The 18,522-nt window shown below is 36.6% G+C and overlaps 3 protein-coding genes across 7 annotated transcripts; 2 read left to right on the top strand and 1 right to left on the bottom strand.

The window, feature by feature from the left end:
* Positions 1 to 19: 19 nt before the first annotated feature.
* On the top strand, positions 20 to 3,320 carry LOC103938813 (carboxymethylenebutenolidase homolog). Of its 4 annotated transcripts, none has more exons than XR_007255978.1 (4): positions 20 to 206; positions 2,067 to 2,258; positions 2,546 to 2,658; positions 2,917 to 3,320. XR_007255978.1 is itself a non-coding variant. In XM_048578162.1 (4 exons), the coding sequence occupies exons 2-4, from the start codon at positions 2,088 to 2,090 to the stop codon at positions 3,124 to 3,126; spliced, it is 408 nt and encodes a 135-aa protein (XP_048434119.1). In that variant the 5' UTR covers positions 20 to 206; positions 2,067 to 2,087; the 3' UTR covers positions 3,127 to 3,320. The 4 variants fall into 4 exon arrangements, 3 of the variants coding, with proteins under 3 accessions (XP_048434119.1, XP_048434121.1, XP_048434120.1); XM_048578162.1 differs by having other exon boundaries at positions 2,546 to 2,572; XM_048578163.1 differs by lacking the exon at positions 20 to 206 and adding an exon at positions 1,593 to 1,734 and having other exon boundaries at positions 2,546 to 2,572.
* LOC103944555 (putative pentatricopeptide repeat-containing protein At1g10330) lies at positions 194 to 2,045 on the bottom strand. Its single transcript, XM_009355027.3, has one exon. The coding sequence runs from the start codon at positions 1,748 to 1,750 to the stop codon at positions 314 to 316; it is 1,437 nt and encodes a 478-aa protein (XP_009353302.2). The 5' UTR covers positions 1,751 to 2,045; the 3' UTR covers positions 194 to 313.
* A 9,757-nt stretch (positions 3,321 to 13,077) lies between the features above and the next one.
* Positions 13,078 to 16,320, top strand: LOC103944553 (probable WRKY transcription factor 31). 2 transcript variants are annotated; one of them, XM_018646798.2, is made up of 5 exons: positions 13,078 to 13,512; positions 14,103 to 14,201; positions 14,360 to 14,920; positions 15,022 to 15,135; positions 15,268 to 16,320. In XM_018646798.2, the coding sequence occupies exons 1-5, from the start codon at positions 13,078 to 13,080 to the stop codon at positions 15,928 to 15,930; spliced, it is 1,872 nt and encodes a 623-aa protein (XP_018502314.1). In that variant the 3' UTR covers positions 15,931 to 16,320. The 2 variants fall into 2 exon arrangements, with proteins under 2 accessions (XP_018502314.1, XP_048434111.1); XM_048578154.1 differs by lacking the exon at positions 14,103 to 14,201 and having other exon boundaries at positions 13,102 to 13,512.
* Positions 16,321 to 18,522: the final 2,202 nt, after the last annotated feature.

Genomic DNA, 18,522 nt, shown 5'->3' with positions numbered 1-18,522 from the left:
AGGACTAACAAAGGACGTCTCTCCCTATCAAGTGACAGATTGAGATTCTGTTCCATATGACGCCAAGGGGATGGAGAATGCAAGTCATTTCTTCTGGAGTCGTTCAAGGGGATAAGTTATGATAGTGGTTCATTTCGTGCCAATTGTTCTCAAGCAAGCAGGACCAACCATATATTTTGTTGCTGAAACCATATTGGAATCGCAAGGTAAAATTGTAAATTACGAAATTCCAATTTTTCTACACAACTTTAAATGGCTAAGACACAAATATTTAGATAATTAGAAATTCAAGAAATTATCAGTTTCCCTAATTCTAGTTTACATCAATCATACTGTAGGCCGGAATTTTCCGAATTCCAGCTACCACCATTGTTTTCCTCACAGCTGCAGCAAGATCCCATCTCTCCTTCCCAGCATTAATGTTTGACAAAACTACGTACCGTCCACAGTGTTGTGGCTGCAACTCGAGAAGTTTCTCACCAACTTCATTTCCCAGCTCAACAGTCCCATGAATCTTACAAGAACCTAAAAGAGCCCCCAATACAGAGGCATCAGGCTCGAAAGGCATGCCCTTAATAACTTCAGTTGCCTCCCAAAACAGCCCTGCTCTGCCCAAGAGGTCAACCACACACCCGTAGTGTTCCATTATCGGCTCAACCCCGAAATCATTTGTCATCGATCTAAACAATTCCAAACTAAACTTCACCAGTTTTCCACGAGCACATGCTGTAAGAACTGCGACAAATGTAACCTCATTAGGCTGCAACCTCTCCATCTTCATTTTTTCAAACAAGTCCAAAGCCTCCTTCTCTTTACCATTCAAAGAAAGTGCAGAAATCATCGCATTCCAAGTACAAACTTCTTTAACTACCACTTGCTGGAACATGTATTCAGCGCTGTTCAAACAACCAGTCTTCCCGTAAAGATCCACCAATGCAGTCCCCAAAAACGCAGTCAATTCAATCCCACTTCTAATAACATGCCCATGTATTTGCTTCCCCCAATAAATAGATCCCCACCCACCCAAATTAGCACAGAAAGAAAGCACACTAACATAAGTAGCTTCATTTGGCTTCACAAAACAACCCATCACATTCTCATGATTCATCATCATCCGAAAAAACCGAATTCCGTCGCTAAGACACCCATTTCTCCCAAACCCGTTTATAACGCTTGTCCATGAAACCACGTCCCTTTCCGGCATGCTTTCAAATAGCAAAACAGCAGAACCCATATCCCCATTCTTCCCAAACCCATCAATCATCGCATTGCACGCAACCACACATGGTTCAGACATTTCCTCAAACACCTTACGCGCATCGCACAATTTACCAAGCTCAGCATAAAAGCTCACAAACGAGGTCTGTATAAAAGGGTCGCGCAAAACGCCGCGTTTTACGACTTGGGTATGAAGCGGGGAGCCCAGACGGGGCGATGAGGTGGAGGAAGAGGAGGCGGCGGCGGCTTTGATAAGAGGAGGGAAGGTGTGGCTGTTGGGAGGGGCTTGGTGGGCAAGCATGTGGATGAAGAGGAGGAGGGTCTTGCGGGGTTGGCCGAAACCGAGATGGGCTCTGATCAAAGTGTTGTAGAGGAGGGTTGGCATCCATTTGGAAGCGGAGGGTTTAGGGTTTTGGTTGTGGAGGAGATGACCGTTGGTGATTAGGCGGGAGTGGATCTGTTTGATTTGGTTAGGGTGCTTGAGGAAGCATTGGAGGAGTTGAAGTAGAGACTCGGGTGATGACTCTGGCATAACACCAATTCATGTGTATCAAAAATTGTGCTTGCTATTTTATCATATTTGTTTAAAACTAATTATAAAACTGGGTGAGAGGAAGAAGGGAAGGGTGAGAGAGAAACGCTCAGACCTATGAGAATTGTGTCCTCACACTTTAATTTTATATCTTTATTTATACGAATCATGATGAGTTTTTTTACCTAAGAAATAGTACAAAGTGCATGAATAATGATCACATTCCTAATTATTAATTCAATTCATAACAATATTTTTTTACCTTAGAAATAGTACAAGGTGCATGTTAAGTTAACCTATTGTTTAATCAAAATAGGTGGGTGTTGCTGGATTTTGCATGGGTGGTGCTCTCTCAATTGCAAGTTCTGTTTTGCTCCCTGACGTTGATGCTGTCGTTGCGTTTTATGGAGTGCCGCCATCAGAGCTTGCAGACCCTGCTAAAGCTAAGGCTCCTGTTCAAGCTCATTTTGGAGAGCTTGATAGTTTCGTTGGCTTTTCAGATGTGACGGTACTGAAATTTTCTTTTGCATCTTTCAGTCGTAATTATTTTAGTTACCTCCTAAAGCTTTTTTGAAGTTGTTTTTTCTGGGCTGAGTTGTTGACGCCTAATGGTTGTGAATTTGGGGCACGTGAGCTTAGCATTGTATAGTTGAGACCGCAATAATCTTGGCCATACATGTGCAAGCAGGCCTTGTACTTCATTAGTTATCAAATTCCACGTACTGAAATTGTATCGTGACATAGTTGAATGGCCTTAGTTTCGAAATGCTGAAGGTGATTTTTTTTCCTCTTTAGGTACCTCCCCGTGAAATTATTGTCAAGGTTCATCACTTCATGACTTCAAATCCTTGTAGTATCACCTGTTTAGTCCTTTAGAAAGGGAAGAACTTCTCAGAAGTTGAATATTGGTAATATATCGAGAAGTGCTGCTATACTCAAAGCAATATGTGCATAGGACTATGCATAACATGAACCGTTTGAATCACTTTTACAATTGTATATGCCGTTGGCAATGCAAAGGCGTGTGAGCTCTTTATGCGCATAAGATGATTGTGCACCTGATTTTAGTTCTACGATGATTAAATTTCTGAATTACTTTGAGAAATATATCCTCAAACATACTAATGCAGAATTACTTATGTCGACATTTGGATCTTGATTTTCAGGCTGCCAAGTCTTTGGAGGAGAAGCTGAAAGCATCAGGAATCCCTTACGAGGTGCACATTTATCCCGGCAATGCCCATGCATTCATGAATAGGTCTCAAGAAGGTGTGAAGAGGAGGAAGGACATGGGATTGACTGATGAGGATGAGGCATCATGTCAGCTGGCTTGGTCTGGCTTCCAGTCATGGATGTCTCGCTATTTGTCCGCTTAAGTTTTTGTTCGTGTAGTTTTATATATCTGACACTCCGACGTATGATGGTACTTTCCCGTTCCTACTAGTACCATACGCAGCAGGGTGTCCTATGCAGACTTATGGACTATAGATAAGGTACCGTACTGGTACACTTGTAAGGTGTAACTACCTAACTTAATGGTTTGGCTAGCAATAATATTTCATCTTAGTGAGTTCTGGTGTCCTTAATGGGTTGGCTATACTTATGGCCTTCACCATCACAACTACCACCATCCAACCGCAGTCACCCATCACCATCTTCACTGCTACCTTCCCATGGCCATATCATCATCACCACCACCACGTTCTTATTGCATAACCGCTGACACCAACACATCACCACCTCTGCTATAGCCACATTGTCATGACCATTACACACATGGCCGCCGCCACCTCTCCAACACCATCGATGCCGCCACCACCACTTCGACCCCATCGATGCCACCACTATCCCTCCACCTTCACCACCGTTCCGATCCCACCATCAGCAGTGCACCGACACCAGCCACCATCACTAGCACGTGTCAACAACTCGTGTAGATCGATGACTATATATGTCCACATTAAACACGGTACAAAATATCTATACACTTTTAGGACTATCTAAACAAGAAAGTATACAAATTTTAGAAAATCGAATTTCGTGATTTTAATTTCCATAATTTTGATGCTCTTAAAATTTCTCATATCCAACCGAAGGTAAATTATGAATTATTTGTGTTGTGTGGCACAACATGTATGTGACGGGGTAATGCGTGAGAAGTTGCAAAAATTAAACGAAAAGTAGGGCAAAGGTTAGAAAAAAGCATGAGTGAGGTTTGAGCAAGTTGAGCAAAATGTTGAATGTTCGAATTATAGGAGAAGCAGACCCTTTAACTAATGCCTTGGACCCACTGCATACCAACAATCATTTCTTAAACAAATGGAATGGAATGGACCACATCATCCATCCTTTTGTCACGAATGGATTTAACATGACTAATTGCAAAGGAAGTGATTTTCACACTTCATTTTTAATTTTTACACATTATTTAATTTTTGTCGTTAATTTCGTTTGATATATTCAATCTAATAATTAAAATTAAATATAAATGTGTGAGAAGCTAAAAAATGTGTGAAATTATTCCCGTTATAATCATTTGAAGAGAATGAGAGATGGTGATGCTTTTCACATGTTTCACGTGTCACCACTTGCATATGAATGTATTCACAAATACTTTCCTATGTCCGATAAGCACCATATAATACTGAGAAAAAAAAAAAAGGAACCTTTTTAATGTTTGGATCTGGATAAAAAAAAGCTACTTGAACCAACTTCATTCCTAGACCTACTTTAGGTCTTATCTGTTTTTTTTTTTTTTTAGATAACCGTTTTGGCATTGCTAAACCCTAAACCCTGATTTAGGCATTCCAAGTTCCAACCCTAGCTTTTGGCACTTTTAACCTACTATGAAATACTTACTTCAATTAGTTTTCAGGTGTTTAATGTCAAGCATACTTGGACATTTGTTTCGTGTAGAAAAGTGACTAACTGAAAATTCAATCTTCAAATTATAATTCGACACATGAAAAAGTGACCAACTAAAAAATCACAAATAGATAAGTTGTATTCTACACACTTGTTAAATTATAATTTATATGTAAAGAGTAATGACTGGTGACATATAAGTTGAGTATTTTCCTTCGTGGATCTAGCGTGTTAATGTGAACTTGTGATGATGACCATCCGGTCAGTTGTCTAGGCCGGGAAATTATTGAGAAAATTAACACTTTTTTAGGCTGTGTCAAGAGCATTTATTTAATTTTATTTTACTAGGTAAGAATCGTGTGTTCTGGTTTTCGCAAAATTATTAACAAAATTAGTTGGATTTATGCCTAGCTAGTCATATATATAACCACAATTTCTTCGCCTTTCAACATCAAAATTAAACCTAAAAATATAATTTTTGTGTAAACATGCTTTGTCAACGACGGATCAAAATTTAACACCTTAATCAAATCTAAAACTTGTGAAATTTCTCATTGCGTGATGAGATGCAAATACAAGAGACTGTATCGCTTCTTAAACCCCAAAGGATTTCTTCCAAAACCAGGTCATTCATAATAGGGTTGGTTACTTGTCTGTTCAGTTCTAATCAATTTAAAGGGCAAGATTGATGAAAAAAATGGTTGGGGGGGGGACAAGTTTGCTGTTAGGTTGACACTAAATGATGGGCTACATATAAAACTATTGACGATCTTATACTAATAAGAAAGAAATGCACTCTCAGAGACTCAGAGATCAGCGGAGATCCATACGTGATACATTAATACTTACAAAGAAAAGTATTGCGAACTGACTTTCTGTTCATATATATATATATATATATATTAATTAATTAAATAAAAAATTAGTATCTGGTAATGTTCATTGACTGAGACCTTATTAGTTTTCAAATTTTGATTGAAGTCCCTATCATTAATGTGATAATGAATTTACATGTTTATTACACATTTTTTAAAATAAAAATTAGTAATGGATTTAAGATTTTAATAATCACACCTCTATTATACTCCTACTTAATTTTCAATTCAAACATTTCCAAAATAAAATAAAATAAATTAGAATAAGTTTGTACCCATTAGTTTTTCATAAAAAGATTCTCAATTTTTTAATCTTAAATGTACTTAATCTTCAATATACGAATTTTTTTTATGTAAAATGTACCATTTTTTTCAATATAAAATTTACAAATTTTTCATATAAAATGTACCCAAATTTTTAATATAAAATCCATTCAATTTTTAAATCCATTTTTAAACTTATATGGGTACATTTTTTTTTCGTTGATTTGAGAATGTATCTATATCAAGTTAAATATACTAATGTTATTAAGCCTAATAATCTCTTTTTTTTTTTTTTTTTTTTTTTTGTGTTATGAAGAATGTACCCATATTTTGGTACAATAATTGTTTTTTGTTAATTTTGATGAACGTACCCATATTTACACACACACACACACAAAATATAATAGAGGTATAATTTATATTTTATTATTTTTAATCCCACAAATTATGGGTTATATTTAAAATCTCATTAATATAAACAAATACAACTTTCAAACTTTAATTTTTAATTTAAAAAATATAGTAACTTACACTATTACATTAATGTCAGGGACTTTCGATCAAAAACTAAAAATAGATAAGGTTTCAATCAAAGAATATTAATAGATAGGAGCCGCATCCAAAGTGTCCCTTAATTAAATTATAAGAAAGAAATTAAAGGAAGAATAAGTAGTGTGTCAATTTAAGGCATTGTGCAGATAATTTAATTAACTTTCGAAGTTTTGGAAAATGAAAGCGATTGATGCTTAATAACTTGGCGGGCATAAAAGCATACACGTTGGTACCTCTTTTACAATATCAAATTAAATATATTCTCTAAGAAAATGAAATAATTTTATATTGTTTAATTTATTTAATATATTCAATATATATGATATTTGATTTTGGCATATCCCACGCTGCAATTTTATAAGGGTTGTTTAATCTTTGTAAAGGTGGTAGTTGCAGGCATAACTCATTATCAGTCTAAGTCTTCTCTCCAGCAGCCCAGCTAACCCAATAGTTTATGACCTAATTTGTAATATAATGTTGCTAAATTTTTTTTATGTTTTATTTTCTGCGTGGTATATATGGTCTGCTAATGTTGAACAAATCCTCTGTCGGTAGTCAAATATGAAGATATCATAGAAGGAACGTTCATCAAATTATTGTTTATTGCAGTTTTTGTTTCCTCACCATAATCTGTTTCTGCTTTGATTGTTTCTTAAACTCAAGTAGAAATGCACCGCACAACGGTGGATCCAAACCTAGCATTAAGAAAGAACTTAGTAATTGAAGACCTAACCCCAGGATCTTGAGTCGTTCTTTCCGCTTCACATGGGAAGAGGATAAGACTAGAATAGTAGTTCGACGATCAAATCCTTTATCTGTAGTTAATTTGTTTCACCTAATTCTTTCATTCATGTTGTTTTCTTTTATTGTACAATTGATTTGATTATTCATCAAATAATATAATACTGATCCTCGTAATATAAAAAATAAAAGAAATTACAGTCATACGATATTTCATCAGCATGCAGCTTTTATTTCATTGGTAGACATGGTTAATTATGTAGTTGGGATTTAAACTACCGAGAATTTTAACTAATCCAATCTCTTCCTAAATCCTACGAGCCGCTGTCGCTGAATTAAGGCCTCTCTCATATGTCATTACTTCAATTATATTCAGATGAAGTAGGTTTGGTTTATGCGATTCGATCGTCACTTCTTAATTTAATAGTACTTTGCCTTACCTTATTAACTCGACCTGTTAATTAATCCAGACGGATCAGTTGCTTGTTAATGGAGTATAAAGTTTAAAGTTGAAGTAATCAAATTATGTTAAGGGTTTGTCCTGTTTAATTTAAATGGTATTGTGGAGTAGTGGTTGTAGGAGATATGCTATGACATCAGCAATAGTTGAAACAGTTTAGAAAGACTGACTGTAAGAATACACATACATACATATTATATATATAATCCAGCACTAAATATGCATACATGGGATTTCAAATTATGTCCTATAGCAACCGACCATATGAAACAGAAAAAGTAGCCTTAAACAGAAGGTGACCAACAGGAGGCAACAAACCAAGTAATTAAAAGCGCTTCTGATTGGCTTTTGGATTTTGAACACAGAAAGAAAAATGCACACAGAACATTAAAAAAGCAGTTGCATGAAGTACTTTTGAGAATCGCAGCAGCCTATAGTAGGGCAACGTTGCAATCCACAGTCCACACTTCGGCTTTGTTTTTCAATTCCATAGTTACAATTTTATGTATGTCTCCACGCATTGGCATGCACGTTTTCTTCTATTGCCAGCTAGAATTGTAGCAGTAGTCAACATATATTGAATACACAAGAAAAGAAAAGAAAACGAATGAGCTCAACTCTTTTCATACTTGCCATTATAGAATTTCTAAAGGATGGTGCTATTCACACATCCACTTTTACTTTCCACACACTTTTTCTAATTTTTTTATCATTGATCTTCTTCAGTTCATTCGATTTGACGGCTAAGTGAGTAGCATTACCCTTTCAAAAAAGATTGGAATGCTTATGAGAAAAAGCTCATTTGTTTATAAGCAATGCAGTTTTGTAATTAGAAGAAAAATTAAACAAAAAATAAACCAAAAATTAGAAGTGCATTCTAGAATAGAAGTGACTTTCTAGAGAAGCACATGTATAATGCACTTATACAATCCAGACGCACTTCTAAATGTTTTGGTCTAATGTTGCTACAAACACTTTTGGTTCTCTAAAAGCTTCATAACGGCCATTCTTAAAGCAATAAAAAAACGAATCCTAATTAAGCTCATTTGGAAACAACATTCAGTAGCGTGACTGATCGTGAGCTGCTTCTCTGCTGACTTTGCAAATACTAAAACATAACACAAGCAGGGAAAACATTGTACTACTTCTACTTTAGAGTGACTAGAAAGAACTCGATCAATTGAATCACGTTTTAGTCCTGTAATATTTGCACAAAATACAACTTTTTATCATACTTTTTGAACCAGATCTATGATCTACAAAATCTTCATTAGTTCTCTTCGGACAGCTGCCGCTAACTTTTTTCATTGGACCCTGTTTTCAAACTAAATATAAATTCACATGTAAATTGCTAAAGTGGAACTTCAATTTCAAAGAAGAGCATGGTTCTTCTAATTTGGTCTTGTACGGGAGAAATTCTCTTATGTAGCCGGTAACACCGCATGTTAATTTCTATCTAACGAAAGGATAGTGTGGATTATTTGAATACATTATAACTGTCTATATATATTATCGATGCCACTGTGACAATATATTAGTTTCAAGAGAGTCTCTCTCAAGACTATATATATAAACATTTAGTTAGAGGGAAATTATTACAAAGTCACATGAGTCACGTCCAACTAGTAACAAGTAGTGATAACTTGGAGTTGAATTAATGAAGAGTGTACATATAGGATGGGACATGCAAATTGCAGCTGGTAGAGGAAAAGATGGAAGACCCATTTTGCTCTTTTTTGACGACTTCACATGCCCTTTCAAATAATGCGGCCCCTTCCATTGACTAGAACTGGAAATTTGGAAAGGCAATTGTAACATGCATCATGCAGGAGAGTGGAGAGACGTAGGCGGACATTATCAATTTGATTTAGTAATTAAACATGTATGATGTTACCTTTTTAAGTTCATTGAAACCCATAATAGAACGTTGTTGCACCACGTTTAATGTGTTGTATGGTAAAATATAAGAAAGAATTAATCATGCATTAGTGTTAATTACCTCTAATCATGAAAATATCAAAAGATGTCAAACTAGATTTTGTTTGTTCAAATGGGGTAATTTGAAATTCTTGGAAAATGGTATTGTGGTAATATATCAACAAACTAAAGAAAATACCTCTTAATCATGAAAATTTCAAAAATGGTAAACTAGATTTTGTTTGTTCAAATGGGGTAATTTGAAATGCACGGAAAATGATATCGTGGTAGTGCATCAACAAACCAGCTAGAGAAAATAATGACTAGTTGGCTAAATAGTAATGTCACACTTTTTTTCTAATTATTATAATCAATGAAAATAAAAATAAAAAAATTTCTACCTACTAACATATCTTTAACCATGGGCAGTGCCACTTAAGAATCATGATGATCTCAAACCCCTTCTACGGTCTACCCTCCAAGACACACACACACACACGTACATATAAGCAATATTACAAGAAGAAAGATTCGAATTTAAAATTTTGAATGCAAGAAATAATACTCTTTAAGCTCTTACCTAACTGAGCTACGAGCTGCATTTACCCTCCCTAATTCTCTCCCTTTTCTCATGAGATCTACCTCTTCTTCCAAATGCAAGGCCATTGTCTTTAACTTGGTTTCCAATGGTTCTTTAGCTCTTATCCCAAAGTTTGGACTTCCCTTTCTTGTAATTATCGTCCCTAATTTTTTTTTTTTTTTTTTATCAATTGCATTTAAATCCTTTAGATTTAGAGTGATTTTGAAAACGGGTTAGATATTTTAATTGTCACATATTGCATCATTCTTAGTTGATTGTTTGGTCCCTCGTTAATCTAATGACTTGAAAGGCTAAAAACTCATTCTTACTTGATGTGGAACCATACTTGAACCATGCATCTTTATGAATCAAAACCGGTCATCATGGAATTACGGTTTCTCCCAAATCAATATATGCTTTGTATTCCAAACAACAACCAATCACGCAATTTGATTTTAATGGTGTAAGTTGATTTCAATGGTGGAAGTGTATCTTCTACATGTACAACCTAGTAACGAGTATCCCATATGCCTCATCAATTTACAAAGAAAACTAGAATCATATAGATGAAAAATTATACATTGATACGATTTAAAAAACGTAATGTAAAAAAATTGAAACCTCTGATAATTAGTTTTCTTTTTCCTTTTAATTTTTCTTTGTTAGAAAGCCTTCTTTTCTAGTCTTATTTTCTAGAATTTAGTTCTTTATCACACATATATACAAGTCAAATACACACTTGCGTATTCGACATGCAAAAGATCTTATGCAATAATCTTCACTCATTTGATTTTCTAAAACCATGTCCTTGATTTTTACCACTTAAAACCATTATCACATTGTCTTTTTCAATAACCAAAAACAATCAAAGAACAAAACAAAGCCGAGGACTCAAGAGCCCTGGACCATTATTTCCAATTTTTCAATTATTACTCCTCTTTTCATTTTTAACATTTTATTCTTGGATCAAGTATCTACAAAATAAAACCAAAGGATTAGGTCCATTTGAGCGGACGGAGTCAACCCGTCAACTTCGCCCCTGAATGAAGCTATGGTTCGATGTCAAAACTCTGTTGGTCCAGCAACGAGTCTATAGTGCAACTTATATAAAACGAATTCTAGATTGTATGATTTTCGGTCAATTACCGTAATGTATTATCTTTTATATTATATTATTAAGCAGAAACGCTGTGAGAATAATGAATCCGTTCTATTGAATTCGATATCCCACACTTGGTTCCGGACCAATCTCATGTCAGAAGCGTTGACTCAGACTACGCTTTCCACGAGCGAGAGACGCCGGGCCAGTCGGGAGCCTGTGGAGTTTTGGAACGCGTCAATCTCTCTCCTCCATTTTTTGACTTCAGAGCCAAATCGGACGGCTGTCCCAGCGCAGGACCGTCACGCATGTGGGGTCCAACTGCCTCCCTCCCCACACCGTCAGTCTGTGAATAGCTACCGGGACTACTAGGCTATGACGTGAATAGGTAATATTATCATCGAGATTAAGAAAAGCTTTAGGTAAGACGACGATTGGCACATCTTAATCATTTTTATTTTACAGCCGACATTTTTCCATTCCTGAATATATGTACTCCATTGAAGACAAAGGGTTCAGGTGGACATGATTTCTCTTTGAGTAAGCTAGGGTGATCAACTATTAGATTAAATTTTGTAAATCATATAACGTGGTTGTTGATAATCAAATTATTACTTAAGTGTTGATTAACATGTTTATTTCTTATTAGTGACACATCACATGATTTGCAAATTTGTTTTAAAAAATTGTTCTACCTAAAGCATAACGTTTCACGAAAGTTTGAAATCAAAACTTTCCAATCAACTATAGTCTTTGGTATGGTGGTACTTATCTTCAATCAGTTGCAGAAAGTCTTCGTCGCATGGACATAAGAGTGATATATGATTTATGACCGAAAATGTGATTTCAACTATTATATAACTATAGCATGGATAACCTCAAAAATAAAATAAAATAAAATAAAATAAAAACCCTAAAGCATGTACACTTTTGTTATTACTAATAATGACTTCATTTTCCATAATCAATCAAAACTTTCTAACCAACTAGTGTTTGGTATGGTGGTAATTTTGTCTTCAATCAGTTGTAGATAGTCTTCGTCATATGGACATAAGAACGATATATATTTGTCCTGAGTAAGATACTTAGTTGTGACTAACTCATTTTAATGGCATAGTTTTATTTTTTTTTTAATGTGCTAGATAAGTGTAAGAAGTATCGGCATAAACATTGTTTTTTTTAAATAAAAACTTTCCATATCTCTTTGTTTTTTTTTTCTTTTTTCTTTTTTTTTTTTTTTGTATGATGATTAATCCCAAAAGTCAGATATTGATAATAATGAACAAGCCTTTACTCATGTGACCATATATAAAGTGTATTTAGTCATCACTCATGTGATATTTAAAGCGATAACCAAGTAGCTAGTAAATGCCTTAAATTTGAATCCCTTTTTTTCTCTTCTTAAAACCTTCCAATTGTAGCATCCCTATCCTATTACTTTCCCCAAACACAACTAAATTAAATTAAAATTAAGAGAAATGCTAAGGAGACTTGCTCAAAGTGAGCTCTTCATAAACTCTTTGTCATAGTTTAATGTTAATTTTAGTCTCAACATTTTAAAACATTGTACCAAAAACATGAAGTGACGAAGAATTTATGAAGAGTCTCACTCTTGAGAATCTCCTTAGCATTTCTCTAAAATTAAAACCCTTCCTTTCCCTTCTCTTCCCTTCTCTTCCCTTCTCCTCCTCCTCATTTCTCTCCAAGTCCAAATCCAAAGTGCAACACAAAAAATATTAGGACTCACAAAAAACACACCTCACCCCATCACACCGCACATTCACTTCTAGTACTGCTATAGTCTCTCTCTCTCTCTCTCTCTCTCTCTCTCTCTCTCTCTCCATTGGGGAGGTCTTCTTCTAAAGTCCAACCCCCCTTTTATTGCCGAGTCCATTGCACTCTCTCCCCCTTCACTCACACATTCACTTCCACCTACACACAAACTCTCTCTCTCCACAATTTTTCTTAGGATTTATGGCCAAAGGAAGTGGACTCTCCATTGATTCAGATCCATTTTCCTTCTCTCTCCACAACCCTATAGTCCTCAACTCCTTCCAGGAAGACCAATATAACCACCACCTCCCACCACTCTCCACCACCAAAAAACAACTTCACCACCACCACTCATCACTCATGCTCATGGACAACTCGACCGCTATTCGCCGCCGATCTCCTACGCCCCCTCCTCCCACGACTATCCAGTTCGCAGTCAACCTCAACCGCTCCAACGACGACGATGTTCAGCACTCTCCTGACTCACCACCACCCTCCAACGAGCAACGCAAAGTCATCGACGAGCGGGACTTCTTCGCCGATAGCAAGAACCACCTCGAAAAGTCCGTCGGCTCCGACTACCCTGCCGATAAAATGGACTTACATGGCCCCACAGACATGGAATTCAACGTAAATGTAAGCGACCCTTTTCGCCATTTTGTTCTTGAGGCACGGATCCAGCCTACCCTAGGTATAGTGTTCTTCTTCCTCCTTCACACAGCCTCCATCTGCCCTTTATCCTCCCTCAGCGCCTAATAACCTCAAAATGTTTCTCCTTGCTTTTTTCTTAGTCCAAAATATCCGATTAAACCTTAAAGTTTGACCTCTCGAAAGCTTGGTTGTCATAAGAATCGCCTCAGTCGTGAAGCATGAAGAGCTGGGCTACGGAAGAGTGCATCGCACAGCGCATCTGCGTTTCTTGGCCACCGCAGTTTTGGTCCATGCCAATTACAAAAAATAAATAAATATATATTCGTAATATATAAAACTTGTATCATAGAACGAAGAGTACAACTGCCCCCAATATCTTCCCTTAGCTCAACCCATTTTAAAATTCTAGGTCCGTGCATGCGAGTTTTTGTTCATTGTGTTATTCATTTATAGTTATAGATTTTTTTTTTTCATTCAACTCCTGGTCATTTATAAAATTTGAACTCATAATCTCTTTCATGAGACGGATTTTTGCTGGTTGTAATTTTTGTCTTTGTGTTTTTGTAACTTTGTAGACTGGATTGAATCTTCTGCTTACAAACACTAGTTCTGACCATTCAGTGGCGGAAGATGGTATTCCATCAAACATAGAGGATAAAAGAGCTAAAAGTGAGGTAAAAATGAAAATCTAACTGTTATTTTTTTCCTTCTAATGAAACTTCGACGGTACTAGAGATATTTTATTGAATTGTAAAAAAAACTTACACCTTGATCAATTTAGCTTTACTTTTTTTGACCTGTGATTGAATTTTGGTTCTTCTGTTTTTCTCAGCTCGCTGTTCTTCAAGCTGAGCTCCAGCGGATAAACGTGGAGAATCAACGGTTGAGGGGGATGCTTAATCAGGTGACCACCAATTACAATGCTCTTCAGGTGCAGTTGCTGAATTTGATGCAAAGCCAGAAGGCTGATCAGAACAGTAGTGGTGCCGAAGGCCATCGAGTGGCGTTGGAAGAAAAGAAGCTTATGAATGGAAATGGATCATCACTAGTGGTGCCGAGGCAGTTCATGGATCTTGGGTTGGCTGCTAAAAATGGTGATGCTGATGAGCATTCACAGTCTTCGTCTGATGAACGAAGTCGTGGCGAACGGTCTGGCTCGCTTGGAGATAATGTGAAGGCTGCAGGGCACAGTGATGACCAAGGGATCGGTTTTGATCACGAAAAGAAGGATTTCGGGAAACGAATTGGGAGAGAAGAGAGCCCAGATCAGCCGTCACAGAGTTGGGGGCCTAACAAAGTTCCGAGGCTCAGTTCTCCGAAAGAGGTTGATCAAACTGAGGCTACAATGAGGAAGGCTCGGGTCTCGGTTAGAGCTCGATCCGAGGCGCCTATGGTATGTGCTTTTGTACTGAATTGGAATAGTGTTATGAGTGACATTGAATTTCTGTTCCAACATGCTTGTTGATTTGCTAAATTTGTTGGGTTTTGATATAGATCACTGATGGATGTCAATGGCGAAAGTATGGGCAAAAGATGGCAAAAGGAAACCCTTGTCCTCGTGCTTATTATCGATGCACCATGGCTGCTGGTTGCCCCGTTCGAAAACAAGTAAGCTAAGCTCACTTAGGGTAACTTTCTCTTATTAGATACAGGAAATTTTAACTTGTCAAACTGTGAATTAATTAGGAACATACAATTTTAGTCGTTGTAGTAATTTGAGTTACTATTATGATCAAACAGGTACAAAGATGTGCAGAAGATAGGACAATCCTAATCACTACATATGAAGGCAATCACAACCACCCATTGCCTCCGGCAGCAATGGCAATGGCATCGACTACATCATCCGCGGCGCGGATGTTGCTCTCAGGGGCTATGCCGAGTGCCGACAGCCTAATGGACTCAAACTTCCTCAGCAGGACAATCCTCCCATACTCCACTAGCATGGCCACCATCTCCGCCTCAGCGCCATTCCCTACTGTTACATTGGACTTAACACAGTCACCGAACCCTTTACAACAATTCCAAAGGCCACCAGGCCAATTCAACATTCCATTCCCAAACCCTAATCAGAATTTCACCAGTGGCCCTTCCTCATTGCTGCCTCAAATTTTTAGTCAGGCGCTATACAACCAGTCCAAATTCTCTGGCCTCCAAATGTCACAGGATACAGACCGTGCGGCCGTCCAATTAGGTCACCAGTCGCAACCCGGACAGCAGCAGGGCTCACTGGCCGATCTTACTGCCGTCACCGCTGCCATTGCAGCTGATCCAAACTTCACTGCAGCCCTAGCAGCTGCCATTACCTCTATCATTGGCAATGCTCATCCAAACAACAATGTTGCCAACCCAGCAACCAACTCAAACAACAACAATGTCAATGCCACCAAGCAACAGCAGTAGCGATTGCAAAAATAATCTTAGCAGTTCTAGTTTTTCAGGGAATTAAAGCATGCTTTATTATTATTAGTTTTCGATTAGGATTAATTACTTTTGTTTTGGGATGGGAGAAAAAGAAAGTGAAAATATACATGCTTTTCTTTTTTCTTGTATTTTTTTTCTTTTTTTTGGGTGGAGGGGATAAATTGATGATAGATATTATTTTCTTTGTCATTTGGAATAATATGTTCACATTGTATGTCAGTACAAAGTAACATAAAAACGAAGAAAAAAACAAAGAAAGAGGAAAGAATGCAAATTGGTTCTTCCATGTTTGTATGCATACGGAAATGGAGAGATTGATGTTTTGGCACTCTCTCGTCTTATAATTATTTATGCCAATGTTCTATGTTTTCCGATTGACCAATCAAAACCTAGAAAGAATCACAATTAGTCTCGGTACGATGTGAGCTGTCAGAAGACTTTAGATTCAATTTACATTTAAATAGAGACATAAATTATATTTTAAAAAAGTTTAATATCTAGTTGTGTTTGAGTTCATTGTAGCGGCCCAACTTTATAATAAAATTTGTAAATCGGTGCATAAAATGTTCGTATAAATATCTTATCGTTTGTAAAAGAGACAAAAAAAGGTTGGAAGGAGAAGAACAAAGTGAAAGGATAAAGGAAAATGAGTATGGAAGGAAGAATAAGAGGGGATTTTATTCTTTTTTTGTTGTTGGAGTTATGTGTATTAAAAGGGGAAGTCAAGGGAAGGAGTCAACAAAACCGTCTCGGAGTTATGGGCTTAGTTTGACACGCAAGGAAAGTGAGGAAAGGGGAAGAGAGAGAGACTTTTTTGGTTTTTGTTTGTCACGTTTGGTGCTACCAACTCTTGCCATTTACCTATTTGGCAAAGCTTGTTCTTAAGCTTCACCCAATTGATGACAGGGAAAATATACTGCAAATCATGGAAGCAAAAATGGATTATTAGTTATACCATCTCACAGTGTATATAAGGTTATCTCAAACCAAAGAACTAAACATAGTCCCGTCTAGAATTATAGCCCTGCAAGAAATTATTATTAAATAAATAGTGTTAGGCCATACTTATATATCATCTCTAACCAAAGAGGCTAAACATAGCTCTCTCAATAATTTATTAGTTTTAAGTTTATAGTTTAAATTTATTGATTAATTTAATAAAACTATCGGTGGACATTTTCAAATCTAATCGTTGAATTTGAATCAATTATTGCATGTGAGGAGCTGGGCCCCAAGAAACAGGCTAAGAGTAGGGCTACATTTGGCCAAATAATGGTCTGATGGATTGCATAGAATTATAGCCCAGCCCTCAGTTTGAAGATGATTTTTGGGCACAGCAGACCATTTTTTGGCTCTTGGACCTTTAGCCCTCTCCGTTGGAGATGGCCTAAGGTTAAAAAGACGCTTTAAGGTTAAAATTGGAGAAAAATAAAACCAAATATAAATTTATAGTTGTAAAATATAATGTGAATGTCGCACATATAAATGCATGAAGAAGAAAACCAACATGCAACCAAAGTGAATCTTGGTGACAACAATTAAAAGCTTTAGGTGGAAAAGTGATAGGGAGATGAAAAAGTAAAAATAAATGATGACTTTTCACTCATGCCATTATTTCCTACAGGTGTAAGGCTTCCTATTATAAAGGGACACTTGTAGTGTAAAGATCGTCCCATCTTTCTATCTACCTATCTTAGCAAACAATTTGTGCCAATTTTATTCTTTCTCTTACACAAGATCAAAAGTAGAAAGTGAATACCAATCTCCCTCCCTTCTCTAATTGCATTAATTATTTGATACATTTACGAAAACAAACAATGTGATAAATTGCTTCAATTCCACTTCGATCTCTAGCAAAGGTTCTCTGTCTCACTTTTACCTATTTATAACTGTAGTGTTTGTATGAGACTTCAACTTTTTTGGACTAAAAAGCCACCTATAAATTATGGCAGAATATCTAAAATTAATAAAGTGTGAGAAAATCATTCTCTACAGTTTGGTACATGATGCTAGAGGAATACAATCACCTGTTCTATTTGGTGATTTGTAGGGTGTGCAGTGATATTTTTCTTATAAAGGTATTAGGCTCGAACTTGTAAGTAGTAAATTCGGTACCAATTTATTCTACAACTTTTAATGTAAATATATCGTTATACAAAAAACAAAAATAAAATTTTCCATTGTTCTTTTGCATCCCTTAAGCACTACTCTCTTTAAGTGTGACAAAATACCGCAACTAATCGTGCATTGCTTGTATGTGCTATAGCTACCAAGCTTTAACATAAAATCTCTCGCGCACATTATTTTTCACGAGTGAGCGGCAAGATATGGTTAAATCTCAACCTATGGTTTTTGTGTTTGGACGCTTTGGAGAACACTCCAAGCTTTGACACCATTGGGCCGCCGCAATACTTCCATCAAAGTCCAGCAGGATGCTGACTTACTATTCTGGGCCTGTTTGTGGGCCTGTGGATTGTGACGTCACACAAAAGGCGCCACTACCTACCCAAGTTTCAAAACTAGACTGGTAGTTGCGGCCTAAGGTTAACTGCAATTTTCGGTTGGACCGAC

This window comes from the organism of the source record quoted next, unplaced genomic scaffold (assembly GCF_019419815.1).
Source record: "Pyrus x bretschneideri cultivar Hongxiangsu unplaced genomic scaffold, Pyrus_bretschneideri_v1 Contig12, whole genome shotgun sequence".
NCBI classification, from domain to species: Eukaryota; Viridiplantae; Streptophyta; class Magnoliopsida; order Rosales; family Rosaceae; genus Pyrus; species Pyrus x bretschneideri.
The sequence above is the reverse complement of the archived record's forward strand: the minus strand, read 5'-3'. Positions and strand labels throughout refer to the sequence as shown.